Source organism: Berghia stephanieae, chromosome 1 (assembly GCF_034508935.2).
Source record: "Berghia stephanieae isolate SIO BIC M18660-M18661 chromosome 1, UCSD_Bste_1.3, whole genome shotgun sequence".
Classification (NCBI taxonomy): Eukaryota; Metazoa; Mollusca; class Gastropoda; order Nudibranchia; family Aeolidiidae; genus Berghia; species Berghia stephanieae.
This window is the reverse complement of record NC_088360.1, coordinates 44,031,426-44,045,736: the sequence shown is the minus strand read 5'-3', so window position 1 is coordinate 44,045,736 and position 14,311 is coordinate 44,031,426. Positions and strand designations below refer to the sequence as shown.

The 14,311-nt window shown below is 34.7% G+C and overlaps 1 protein-coding gene across 2 annotated transcripts in view; it reads left to right on the top strand.

Moving 5' to 3' along the window:
• Positions 1 to 10,667, top strand: part of LOC144975470 (uncharacterized) — a 35,361-nt gene extending 24,694 nt beyond the window's left edge. For both annotated transcript variants that reach the window (XM_078919589.1, XM_078919598.1), the window contains exon 11: positions 6,459 to 10,667. In XM_078919589.1, the coding sequence (XP_078775715.1) occupies positions 6,459 to 8,210 (1,752 nt within the window). In that variant the 3' untranslated portion in view covers positions 8,211 to 10,667. The remainder of the gene's footprint in view (positions 1 to 6,458) is intronic.
• The last annotated feature ends 3,644 nt before the right edge of the window (positions 10,668 to 14,311 follow it).

Here is a 14,311-nt window from a genome sequence, read left to right as displayed (position 1 = left end):
CTCTCTCTCTCTCTCTCTCTCTCTCTCTCTCTCTCTCTCTGTTTCTCACTATTTCTATTTCTCTCTCTCTCTCTCTCTCTCTCTCTCTCTCTGGTCATTTGGTCAAAAGTTTATCATAATCACTTGATATTGCGAGTGATATGAGTAATATTGTAGGCCTTTAAAATTGTTTTGTGGAAAGGACAATTCGTTAAATTTTTACAAAAAGTACATTTTTGTCTAATGATAAGAATGGATTTTCAGTGCTTGTAGTAGTAGTATTAGTAATTTATTATATGATATTACGTAATTTTCATAGTTTTTGTTATTTTTGCATTTTGAGTTAGACCGATACATTTTCCTCCTTTCTGACAAATTGCTATTATCATCACCGAAAAGTCCCTTCTCGTGAAAATGATGACTCCCTAAATCATCGAAATTCTTATCAATTAAAAAACAATTATAATGTTCATTATATTGCATTTGGATGCGATATCTGTCAGATAATTATGTACTTTTAGACTATAACATTAAATCTACCAAATATATTTTTACAAGAGCCAAATTTATTTTACCCTTCATTGAATGCTCCTCTAATTTTTGTTTTATTGTTGTAACCAAAAATAGGTCTATGGTGCAGTCACAGTTAAGATTGGTAAATTCATTGTACCTATATGTGGGTTATGTTGTCTTTACATTTGTAAAAAAAATGTATGGGCTGCAGGCTTTATCAGAAAATTTGTCAAGAATCGCTCAGAAAATTTGTCAAGAATCGCTCAGTCTGCAGGCTTTTTGAGATTTTTTGCTCCCATCCATTCATTTTGCTGAGGATCCTATGCATTGTCAAATTCCTATTTTTTTAAAAATTGTGTACTTAAACACTTTAATTTGTCTTATGACCTGGAAGTTCAATAAAACATTCTATTAAGACATATTGGATTTACATATAGATTTAACCCCTGAAAAGCATGTTGCTGCACAATGAGTAGTTGTGTCATCTATGTTATTGGTACCATTTATTAGGAGAGAGAAAGATGATCATGCAACTGTAAATGCAGAGCTATACTTCCCCCAAAATTCCATTTTTGTGTGTAGATTTTACGCATTTTTTTCAAAATCTTAACTCATTTTGACTTCCCTTTGCACACATTGTCATGGGCTAGGGTTGCAGTTCTGAAGGGAGATTGTTTCCAAAATGAAATTTACACCATGATTACAGTTTTGAGATTAATATCAGCCTGTGCAAAAATTGTACTTAAATGTAGAGGATGAATCCAACCTAATTTTCTAATTTGAAATTCAAAGTATAGAATAAGATTGAAATTGCAGAAACAAACTCGTTATAGATTATTTGGTTCATTGGAACCATTGTATGCAGTAGATTTTAAAAAAACATTTCTCTCGATTTGGCAAAGGATCATTTTTTACTCTTTTATTTTGAGCTTTATTGTTATTGCATGGGTGCCAGACTGGCAAATGCCGGCTTGACATTTTTTTAAAAGACATTCTTGAGAATGATCTGCTGGTTCTTTGAAAAAGTTACTTTCATGTCTTATATCATATTTTGACACATGTGTTCAGTTGATTGAATTTTGGTGATGTCAGCTTAGACAGATTGGAACCAAATGTCAAAGTGACACAAGAGTAGTGGTGTTGTTGGATTAGTTGATTGTCGAAAAGGGAGGGGAGGGGGGATGGGACAGATGGGTCTTTTTTTCCTTTATGTGGTATAGGTTATTGGGTTTTTTCTCTCTCTATCTTTCCTTTTCATTTTTTTTTCCATAATTTTATTTCTTTTATTGTTTTCTGATTTGGTTTTTTGTTGTTTTTTTTTTTCTTTTGTTTGTTTGTTTGTTTGTTATGTTTAATATAGAGTTCATCATAACTTCCTTCCAATTAAAAGAAGATCAATTCATTAACTATTCTTAGTCTCTCTCTCTCTCTCTCTCTCTCTCTCTCTCTCTCTCTCTCTCTCTCTCTCTCTCTCTCTCTCTCTCTCTCTCTCTCTCTCTCTCTCTCTCAGTCTCAGTCTCTCTTTCATATTTCATCTGGTTCTATCTTCATGTAAGTTGTAAGTCATCTGGTTTTAGAGAGACAATATAATATTACAATCATGCAAAGGTGATTGACTTAGTTTATCTTCATTAGATATACATTGTAACATAACGGCTCATACTTTCATTCATTATAACATTGATGATAATTCAAGGGCTAGTGCTCACACGTGCTGCTAGCCCTATGGTGTTGAGAGTTTAGGCTCATAGTGCTGATGACTGTAGAGTGACTATTACAAATCATATTGGTTTGCTCCATCCTTTGGCGAGTCTACTTGCTGAATGCTTGCCTAGATCTTCTTGCTGTTATACTTAAGGATACTTATGGATTGTTTCCAGCACAGGTCCTTATATGTCCTCTTCGCCAGACTCTATTTCTTCATCGTCTTTGTGATTTAAGTTTCTTCCGGTTTTACAATCTAAAGGGCATTTATAATTGTACAAAACATTTTGGTCAGACAAAAATTTGTCTAGTCTGCTCTTGAAACTATTTATAGTTTTTGCATTCATAACAGAATCCGGTAAACTGTTCCATATTTTCGTTGTTCTCACAGTAAAACTGTGTTTTCTCACATCCAATCTTATGATGAACAACTATTTTTAAAAAATGTTAACTTGGTTAAATAATGTTTTTGAGCCACCAATAACTTTATATTTGATAACAAAATTAGCATATTGCATCGCTACATTTCGAAGTTGAAGATTTTTTTGCTTTCCTTCAAAGACCTGCCGGATTTTTGAAGTCCAGGCGCTGGCACCCATGTTATTGTTGTGGTTGTTGTTTTTTGTGATTTTTAGAAACAGGAGGTGGGGGAGTGGTTTGCCTGTGTTTGAATCATTTTCTCGGGTCTGGAAATTGCCTCGCATATACATGCAATACAAAATAAAACATCACTCATTTCCAATAAATGTACGTCCTTTAATAGCAATACTATTATTACTATTATTATTATTATTATTATTATTATTATTATTATTATTATTATTATTATTATTATTATTATTATTATTATTATTATTATTATTATTATTATTGTTATTATTATTATTATCACCACCTTCATCATCATCATTAATATTATTACTATTATTAGTATTATTATTATTACTGTTATTATTATTATATTATTATTATTATTATTATTATTATTATTATTATTATTATTATTATTATTATCATTATCATCATCATCATCATCATCATCACAATCATCATCATCATCATCATCATCATCATATTATTATTATTATTATTATTATTATTATTATTATTATTATTATTATTATTATTATTATATATTATTATTATTACTGTTATTACTATTATTATTATTATTATTATTATTATTATTATTATTATTATTATTATTATTATTATTATTATTATTATCATTATTTTATTTTATCATAGAATGCATTCTGTGCGACCACCACTACCAAATCCTTATCACTAACAGTACTACTACAACCACCACCATCACATCATCATCCCTTCCAACACTACTTCAACCACCACCATTAGGTTTTAGAGCTTTACTTTATTTGAAGAATGGGACTTTGGGATATTATTTTACAATGTGTTTACATTTGACATTTTGTTAACATAAGCTATATAGATCAATTTTAGAATAGGTATGGCGAAGAATGCATTCAACCAGCTGCATACAATTATGAAAAACAGGAATATTAGCATGAAAACAAAAATCAAAGTCCTGGATTGCTATGTACTGTCTGTGCTGCTATATGGTTGTGAGAGCTGGACCATAAACAAGACCATGGTTAAAAGACTGGAGGCAGTGGAAATGTGGTTTTACAGAAGAATGATGAGGGTGTCATGGATGGAAAGGAAAAGAAATGAAGAAATTTTAGAAATGGCCAACAGAAAAAGATCACTGATAACAAAAATCATCAAACGCCAAATGGAATTTTTAGGACACATTATCCGCCACCCTGGTTTGGAAATACTCACCTTGACTGGAAAGATGAATGGAAAAAGAATAAGAGGAAGACAAAGAATAACGTATTTGAAAGGGATAAGAACTTGGACAGATGAAGCTGAGAAAGGTGGCGCTGCTTTAATAGAATTGGCAAGAGATAGATCAGCTTGGCGGAAGATGACCTCCGACGTCTGCTTCAGATATGGAACTACATGAGATGAGATGAGATCAATTTTGTATGCAGAAATTCCTGTTTCGGCCTCAAGATTCCCCAAATTCTTGTCTGAAATTCTTGTAAGCCAAATTTTAAGTTGGTATCTCTGTCAGTACTAGATCAAGTGTCGAACATGGAATATATGATGTTCTTTGTTTCTTTATACGATGAAGCATCCTCCTCCTGTAGCAATCTGGCTCCTTCCTTAGCGTGAGCATCCGCTAAGATCTTAACCCATCAACCTAGTCAATAAGGATTAAAGGGAAATGTTACTGGTGTTGTGGTACTTGTGTGGTATGGGGTACAATCCATTTATTTACAAGGCATTGTATAGTTATTTGACAGAATTCAACGAAACCTTTGAGATGTATTGTTTATTTCTTTATCAGGCCTGTAAATCTTCCGTCTATTGTCGGATTTCCGACAGTACGATTTTGCTCTATAAGTGATAAAAAAAAAAATAATAGATAATAGTAAAAATAAAATTCGTAACCCCAAAGAACAAAACCAATAAAAAAGAAAATAAAAGACTTTTATTTCGTTCCTCGAAAAAATTAGATTTTATTCCGTTTCAAATGCCGACTTAAAAAAAACAAAACAAAAAACTTTTTATTTGTCGCATCAACTATCAGTATCAGTTAGCTATAATATTATCATGCCATTTACACATTCCGCTAGACGTGTATGTATTCACTGCCTGGCTACTGTGCCACAGCCAGCAAGAGAGAGGTCGCGAAGTTCGCGCGAGTCGTCTTCACACACACACACACACACCTAGTCAGTAAATAACGCACACACAAGTGTGTCGAACCGGACCGGAAGGTTTCTCTCTATTTTGCTACCGACACACATGCATATCTCCGGTTCTTATTTCTCAGTCTCTATATTTCTTTGGTTCCGTCCCGATGTGAGAAGGAAATAATTATATTTCTTAGAAATATATATTCTTCTTCGAAAGCTCTCACACCACCGCACCACCTCCTCTTCTTCTTCTTCTTCTTCTTCTTCTTCTTCTTCTTCTTCTTCTTCTTCTTCTTCTTCTTCTTCTTCTTCTTCTTCTTCTTCTTCTTCTTCTTCTTCTTCTTCTTCTTCTTCTTCTTCTTCTTCTTCTTCTTCTTCTTCTTCTTCTTCTTCTTCTTCTTCTTCTTCTTCTTCTTCTTCTTCTTCTTCTTCTTCTTCTTCTTCTTCTTCTTTTTCTTCTTCTCCTTCTTCTTCTTCTATAAGAATTAATCCAAATAAACGAAAGAATCAGCTTAAACATTTAACACAAACGAGCGAAGATACACAGCTTCCCGTGTCGAGCACTAGAGGTCTAGATACACATCCTTCAAAAGGGTAGGAATTGTTCTCTTCCTTTCATTTTACAACTAACTCAGACCTGGGACCTCAAATGATTGGGATTTTTTTTTTATACCATAAAATAAGGATCTCGTTATAAATAAGTAGGGGAAAGTGACATGATTTGACTAGTCACACTTCTACTTTTTCCATTCATATCAATCTTCATTTCTAAAAATTTTCCATTCTCTCTTCACACTATCCCACCCCAAACATTCTTATCACACCTTAGAGACTCTCAAGTCTCCACGGTTTCATTTCATTCAGATTCAATTCATCATGGAAAGACACACATATACAATTCTCAGTACATCTGTTTGTTTTGTTTTGTCAATGAAGGGCTTGCGTCGGAATCATTAATTGCTAGTATTGGTACATTCAGAATGCTTTCCATTTTCACCTTTACATTTTGTCCCAGGCTTCAGACAATCCCTTAACGGTGTCACCATTCTGAATACCCACGACAGATGTTGATGTGAATAGCTATTTCAGCACAATACTATTTGCATAATGCGACCTAGGTGTAGAATAATCTGGTGACAAGATACATCCTAGTTTTGGAAGTTGAATAACACTTTGATATCTGCACATACTTGTATTTATATTTTTAAAAATATTATCATCATGCTTCTTTTACTCTGAAAGCTATTTGTGCTATGTGAAATAAAATTCTAATTCATATGATATATAGGTACCTAGCATTAGAGAATGCGGTTGAATCACTATTTTGTAAAAAGTGTGTTGTCTCAAAAATTGTTATAAAAGCTGCCTCTCATTAATTTTTTGTTAAGGGAATGTTTATGAATGTCATGATAATTGATAATCATTTATTATTTATACTTTCATGTATGTTTTATTAAGGGAATATTTATGAATGTCATGATCATTGGTGTCCAAATAATCACATTTTGTTTTGTCTATTTCTTCTCTTTTTAGTCTGAGGCAAGCTCATCTTCAACGTCGCAAGAAAAGATCATCCATTTAGAAATGGCAGATGAAAGTGAAGATATTGATGTTGATGACGATAGTGATATGCATATTCCTCCTTTTTTACGTAATTCCTTGAGCAGGAAGATTCTAAGACAAGCTGTATTCCTACCTTCCTGCTCTCTTGTTTTGCAGAAAGTAGATGAAATTATATCTATGTCTGATAATTCTGTTAATGTAAGTAAAATCCCAGGATTCACTTATCATAGAAGAAAAGGATATTTGATAAGGAATAAAGTTAAGTTCAAACAAAAATCTAAAAACTATGAAATAAGGAAATATTGCCATGACTCAAGTGAAGTTCTAGAAAATTCTCACAAAATTCCAAATGAGAGGGAAGACACGGAAGAGTATAATGAAAAGTTAAGTAGGAGGAAAAATACATATATCAAACTATTTGATGGCGAAAATGACTCTAAAGAACAAAAGATCATCAAATGTATAAAGAGAAGAAGTCTCAGGAAAGGTAAACGGGATAAAGAGAATAAAAACATCACTCAGAAGAAACGAAGATTGAGCAAAATGGTTTCCAAGATTCATACTTCTCCTTTATCCTCATTGAAAAAGCAGAAAGCCCTCAAATTTCTTCTCAATTTTAATCAATCTGCTCCTCGTCGTCGACGCGGAAGCAAAACTCCTTCTCCAATAATGAATTTCAAGAAGGCACCAGAGTCGGATACTGGTAAGAGATTAATACAGTCTACTTTGAATTTTTTAAAATCCTCAGTTAATTCACCTTGTAGGGAAATGACGAATGATAAATATAAGGCAACTATATGCAACAAAGGAAGTTTACTGGATATCAAAGATTCATCCGCTGTATCTGCAAATAATACAACTCATGTGGACAGTGAAAATAAGAGTATCAAAACTGGTGTGCGTAAGAGAAAGAGAGGGACAGGTAAAAAATCCTATCTTCGTAAATGCACAACAAAGACTCATAATTGCAAAGCAGGGATTAAAAAAGATGAAAAGGATAATGAATGTGTCTCACCAGTTAAAAGACGACATGGATCAGAATACTTGAGTAAAAGTTGTATATCTGATGTAAATTTATCCCAAAAAGGAGGAACGGAAGCAGATGGTGATTTAACACAAATGACATCTGTTATAACTACACCTTGTAAGAAAGATGCAGTAACATGTGAAAACATGCCTGCCTGCACAACTCCAAGTAAGAATGTTGTTATGGTGTGTCCAAATCAATTAGATAGTACTACAATTGCAACCACGCCTCATAAGAGGGAAGCAAAAGCCAATAAAGAAATTGATTTTATATCAGTCACCACAGTGCTGAGCACTTGTACTCCTGTTCAAACCACTCCACAGAAGAAAGGGACCAAAATTGGTGAAGTTTCCACAACACCCTCTAACAAAGATGCGGTGGATCAGAGACTGTTAGATGGCTCTTCAATTGCAGCCACACCTCACAAGCGAGAGGCAAAAGCCACCACCAACACAGAAAAGGATAACTTATCTCTTGGAACAACACCCAGTAAGAAAGGAGCTGGTAAGCATGAAGGAGAGGGTGATACCTCTGCGCTAACTTCACCTCACAAGAGGGCATCTAAAGCAGAGAGAGATTCCAAGGCAGCTGCAACACCTTGCAAAAAGAGACTTCATATGGAGCAAGAAGGGATGAATATTTCCATAGAGACCATGCCTCACCAAATAAGTGCAAGAGGAAATGAAGATAATTAGGTTATAAATAGTGACTTAAAAGAAATGAATGTGAATACTGAAACGGAGAACACCACTGTAACTGGTTCAGAGTCCAAATCATTATGATAGCCACGCCAAGTAAGAAAAGAGTTGGAAATGGGAATAGAAGCCAGTGTTAAATCTGTCCCAGTCTTCTCATACAGTGAGGGATAAGAAAATGTAAATATTCAAGATGAGATTCCCCTATTCATACGTTTTGAAATTGTTTTTCCATCAGTATATTTTTAATGAAAAAAACAAACCCAACATTAAACTCGCCACTGTAGGAGTAGGATGCTAAGTGCTGCCCAACACTGGATACTCGGTTTGTTGTTTATATCTCTTAGCAATGATATTCTATGTAACTTTTGATTTCCTAACCATGGATCACCCCCCTTTTCTTCTTGTCTTATTCTTTATCATGATTCTGTCAGATCTTAGATACTGGGTGGGGATCCTGACCTCCCATAGTGGGCAGGGAGGTACATGCTGTGTCTTCTATCCGCCCATATCTGTTTTCCAATTGTTTCCTGTCATTGTCTTGGAATGGGATTTCTTAGTTTTGTCCTGATCCTTGCCTGAGTTCCTTGGCTGGGAAGGAAACAGTCGAATGTATAGTTATAGTTTTGGGAGATGTTTTTTTTCCCTTGTAAATCATCTCTCTGTTATGCATTGTATTATGTTTAGTTTACATATTATATTATATGATTGATAAACATTTGAGGACCTGTGCTTGTGTCTGGATGAGACTTTTAGGTGATCTCAAACTAAGTACTTTGACGGTGTGCTCTTGGAATCTACATCTGTTCCCTATTTGAACCAATTCCCCTTTGTCATACCTTTTCTTTTGTGCTTTAATTGTAATTCTAGAACTTTTTACTATCCCATTTTCTTCCTTTTTCCTGGCGCTGATATGGCCTTAATGTGTTGTAAGCGCCGTAAAACCCTTAAAAACAAAAATAAAAGATCTTAGATAATTTTGCTAAATCACCCAGTGCAATTTTCAATCCTGGATTAAATGACTCATTATGAACTCCCTTGTGGCAGATCAATACTTGTCACGTAAAAAAAAAAGTAAATGACTAGTGCTATTCCAGTATTTGAAATATTGAAAGACTTGTCGTATTGTACATATTATTTTGTTTGTTGATGATTATTGATGATTGTTATGGAATGGAATACAAAATGCATGCATTGTCAATTTGAGTTTGAGTTGATTGAAATTAAATGACCTGACCTGATATGCTGTAACTACTCCAATTGTTAGTTCATCTATAATGAATTCACTCATTAAAAATGAGTTATCAAGGATACCAACAAGTCACTGCACAACTTATACACAGGAAAGGTCCTTGCAAAAGATATTGCAAAATGAGTGAAAGGATAGTAATTCTTTTCATTGCAGCCCAACGGCAACGTATTTAAGAAATGACATAAATTTCACTGAAAAAACATGATTTTTATCTCATAGAAAAAAATATAATCTAAACAGGTTTTTCTATTTTAAAGACGAATCAAACATTGAATTAGAATATTGTATATGTTTTGTAGAATTTTCTGTCTGGTCAGGACTTGATTAATTTCAGAGTTTTAAAATCAAGGCTGAAACCTTGATTTCTATAATTAGGCATGGCCTTGGTGTTTTGATTTTTGATACGGAGACCTGAATTCAAATCCTGGTGAATCTTTGGGAGGGGGGGGGGGGGGGGGGGGGGGGGGGAGAGAGAGATTTACATGGTTCTCTCCATATTGCAGATTGGCTTTAAAATTGAGGCACTGCCTTGAAAACAACCTAACATTTGTAGGGAAGTGTGTTGCACTACAACCGAAAAACAAACCACTTGAACTTTTTGAAATTTAAAAATTGTTTATCCAAACTGAAAGATTAAAACTGATACATTACGATTCAAGTAAATTTTTAGATGTATTTTACACTTTATTTCCAACATTTGCACTTTTTGTTTTTATACTATTTCCTCTGTTATTATTTATTGTTTTTTATATATAAAATATATGTTATTAATCAGCTTTACTCTATTGATTTTAGCAGATAAAATGTTCAAATTGCCTTAAATAAGCAATTGTTCAAACTCTTGTAATATACATTCATCTTTACATTTGCGGAATTTGCATTTTGTGTTACCTTTTGTCTTTGTCTTTATATAGCCCATTAGAGCACTTCAAGGATTCTGCGCTCTATATAAATTAACTCCTACTCCAAAGAAGCACAGAGGCAATAGTGATATTGGCATCATCTTACACAACACAAATATTGTATTTATCTTCAGTGTTAAGCTGGAACAGTATGTATTGGATTGGATTATATTAAAAGTGTCTCAAGATCCATTCTATAGATATTATTTGGGCATCAGTAAAAGCCAATGATAGTTTTCTTATTCATTAAAAAAAAATATATATTTGTAAATATGTGTGTAATACAAAGATGTTCACTCAAAATGATTTTGCGTTTTTTTTGTTTATTTCACTCCTCTTTCTTCTATTATTTTAGACGTGAACACTGGGTGGGGTTCCTTACCTCCCATAGTGGACAGGGAGGCACTTACTGTGTCTTCTATCCCCCTGTATCTGTTTTCAACATGCTTTCTGTCCTTGACTTGAAATGAGATTATTTGGTTTTGTCCAGGCCCTAGCCAGAAACCCTGGCTGGGAGGGAAAGTTTTGGGAGATGATATTTTTTGTCTTGTGAATAAATCATCTCTCTCTTATGCACTGTATGTAACATTTAAGCGTATCCCCCTTAGTTTGGACCTGTGCTTGTGTCTGGATGAGACTTAGGTTATCTCAAACTAAGTACTTTGATAGTGTGTTCTTGGAATCTACATCTATTTCCTATTTGAACAAATTTCCCTTTATCTTGGGTGCTTTAATTGTAATTCTAGAACTATTTACTATCCCATTTTCTTTCCTGATATCGCCCCAATGTGATGCAAGAGCAGTAAAACCCTTAAAAACAGACAAACCTTTATTTTGATTGTATGATTTTTTTGGGTTAAGTTCTATTATCGGAAGGCAACAGGTGTTTGTATTTTTCTTTAGGGAATTTGGCTGCTGTAATGGGTGGAGTAACCTTGCTGTCCCTAGGCTCCTGGTTCTACATTGATTCACATCCCTTTGATAGATCTGTATCATTTATCCTTTCCCCGGGCGGGCAGTCAGGTCACTTGCTATGTCTTTTATCTCCCTATCTGTTTTCCAGATTGCTTTCTGTCTTCTCGGAGTGAGATTACTTGGTTTTGTCCTGGGCCTTGTCCAAGTCCTTGGTTGGGAGGGAATGTATTATAGTTTTTGGGAGACGATATTTTCCTGCCTAATAAATAATCTTGTTTATGTTTTGAATATGTTATGTAAAAATTTGAGTGTTCTACTCTTAGTGGGATCCTGTGCTGGTGACTGGATGAAACTTGGGATCTCAAACGAAGCATACTGATGGTATGCTCTTAGAACCGAGCTATTGCTAATTTGAACCAGTCTCTTTGATTTGTCTTACGTTTCTTGGGTGCTTTTACTTTTATAAATTTTTGACTATTCTATTTTCTTTCTTTTTACTCAGGCTGATATGACCGAAATGTGTCACACAAACCCATAAAACCCTTAAACAAAACATTTGTCCTATCTATGTGGCTTTACAGGCGGAGTCTTCTGACCTTCCATGGTGGCCAGAGATCACTTGCTGTCTTCTCTCCCCCTTATCTGGTTCCCCTTTCCATGTTGCTCTGTCTTTGTTATGGATTGAGATTTTTCTAAAACAGTTCAGTCTTTAAATTGGACTTGAAAGAGTTAAAATTTGGAGAGTTTCTGGTTGTGGTAGACAGAATTCCACATTTTTGGAGCTGCATTAGAGAAAGATCTGTTGGAAAATTTTGTTCTTGATGTAGATCCTCTAATTTCGAGTTGAATGGAGATGGAGGATCGAAGATTTCTTGATGGTATATTGGCGTTTAAGAGAGATTTGATATAATCAGGAGTCCATGTAAGCATTTGTAAGTGGTTCGTTGGACAATTGGAAGCCAATGTATTAATTTCAGAACCGGGGTTATTCTGTCATATCTCCTGGTCCTGGATATGACTAGCTGAGTTGTTTTGAGCCACTTACAAAGCCCTAGTTGTTTTAACAGGTAAACCAGATGAGTCCATTGCATTAGTCGATATGACTTGTCACGAGGGTATGGATGATTATTTTAGCCATCTCAGTGTCAAGTAGATCTCTTAATTCGATTTATGTAATGACTGACAGACTTAGGTGATATGCGTGGGCATGTCAAGATTTTCATCAAAGTAGAAGCTGAGGTTTCTGACGGTGAGTTGTCGATTTTTTCAAGGATATTGATGCTTTTAACAATTGTGGATGAACTTTTCTTCTTGAAAACTATCGGCTCAGTTTTTTCATTTAATTTGAGCTGGTTTGTATTCATCCATAGTTTGATCATTTGTGTGCCGTGTCCAACCGTGTCAAAGACAGCCTCTCTGGAATTATTATCCCAGAGGAACGCCAAGTTGAAGCAGTGATGGAGAGCTCTGAGTTCCATCTATAACGACACTTGCTGCTGACTAGTGAGGTTCTCAGAGAACCAGTTCAGAGCAGGTCCTTCCATGACATAGTTTTCGTTTAGTCTTGCCAACAAGATGGTGTGGTCAACAGTATTATAGGCAGCACTAAGATCAAGCAAGAGCAGGATGACATTGCTGTCCGTTTTTTTTTTTCTCTAGCTTTTCAATGATATCATTGTGGACCCAAAGGAGTGGCATCTCAGTGCTGTGGCAGATTGGAAAGGGATCTACAAATTGTTCCTTACCATGTGATCTTTAAGTCTTTTTGTAACAATCTTTTCGATCAATTTAAAATGAAGGTTGGATATTGGTTGATAATTTTTTGGATTGTCTTTGTCGAGGGATGGCTTCTTTATCAAGGGCATAACGTTTAGCAGGAGTGAATTGTTTGTATTCAACCAGCTCACTGTAATGAATAGTGCGTCGATTTCGTTTTCAATTATATGGTCTTGTATGAGAGCTGTTTTGTTACACACTGATCGAGCATTCAAAACTGCGGTTTTAAGACATTTCTGTTAGTGAATGATCATGGGTTGTTTGTATAGACATGGCAGTGTTTTCATCTTCTCTCTGTCACTATTGTTTTTATTAGAGGCATTCGCAAATTTAAAAACAACTATTATTGTGGATGCTGGTCTGTGATTTATGGTGTTGTGGTGATTGATGGCTAAGTTGAACATTAATCGTTTTCTGTTTTCTATGTCCACCTCTTCGTGTTTTAAAAATAGCTGTATTGCTTACAAAAGGTTTGTTTGTTTTTAAGGGTTTTACGGCGCTTGCAACACATTTAGGTTATATCAGCGCCGGAAAAAGGAAGAAAATGGGATAGTCAAATTCTAGAATTACAATTAAAGCACCCAAGAAAAAGTAAGACAAAGGGGAACAGGGAACAAAAAGGGATCAGATGTCGATTCCAAGACCATACCACCAATAAGTCTCATCTGGACACAAGCACGGCCCCCACTAAGAGGAATACACTCAAATGTTTACATTATAAATTATAACAAATATAATAATACATAACAGAGTCAGAGAGATGATTTACAAGGAAAAAAATATCATCTCCCAAAACAATAACTATGCATTTGACTGTTTCCCTCCCAGCCAGGACCCCGACCAGGGCCAGGACAAAACTAAGCAATCTCATTCCAAGACAAAGACAGAATGCAAGTTGGAAAACAGATATAGGGGGATAGAAGACACAATAAGTACCTACCTCCCTCCCACTATGGGAGGTAGGAACCTCACCCAGATGCTTACATTTCATGACACATTAAAAATAAGAAATGTAATAATACATAATAGAGATGATTTACAAGGAAAAAAATATCTCCCAAAACAATAACTATGCATCTGGCTTTTTGTATGTATTTAAAACAAAAAATGTAATAGTACATAATAGAGATGATTTACCAGGAAAAAAATATCTCCCAAAACTATAGCTATACATTTGGTTTCCATCCCAGTCAAGGACTCTTCCTGGGCTACATAAAGAGAGATGATTTATAAGAGAAAAAATATCATCTTCCAAA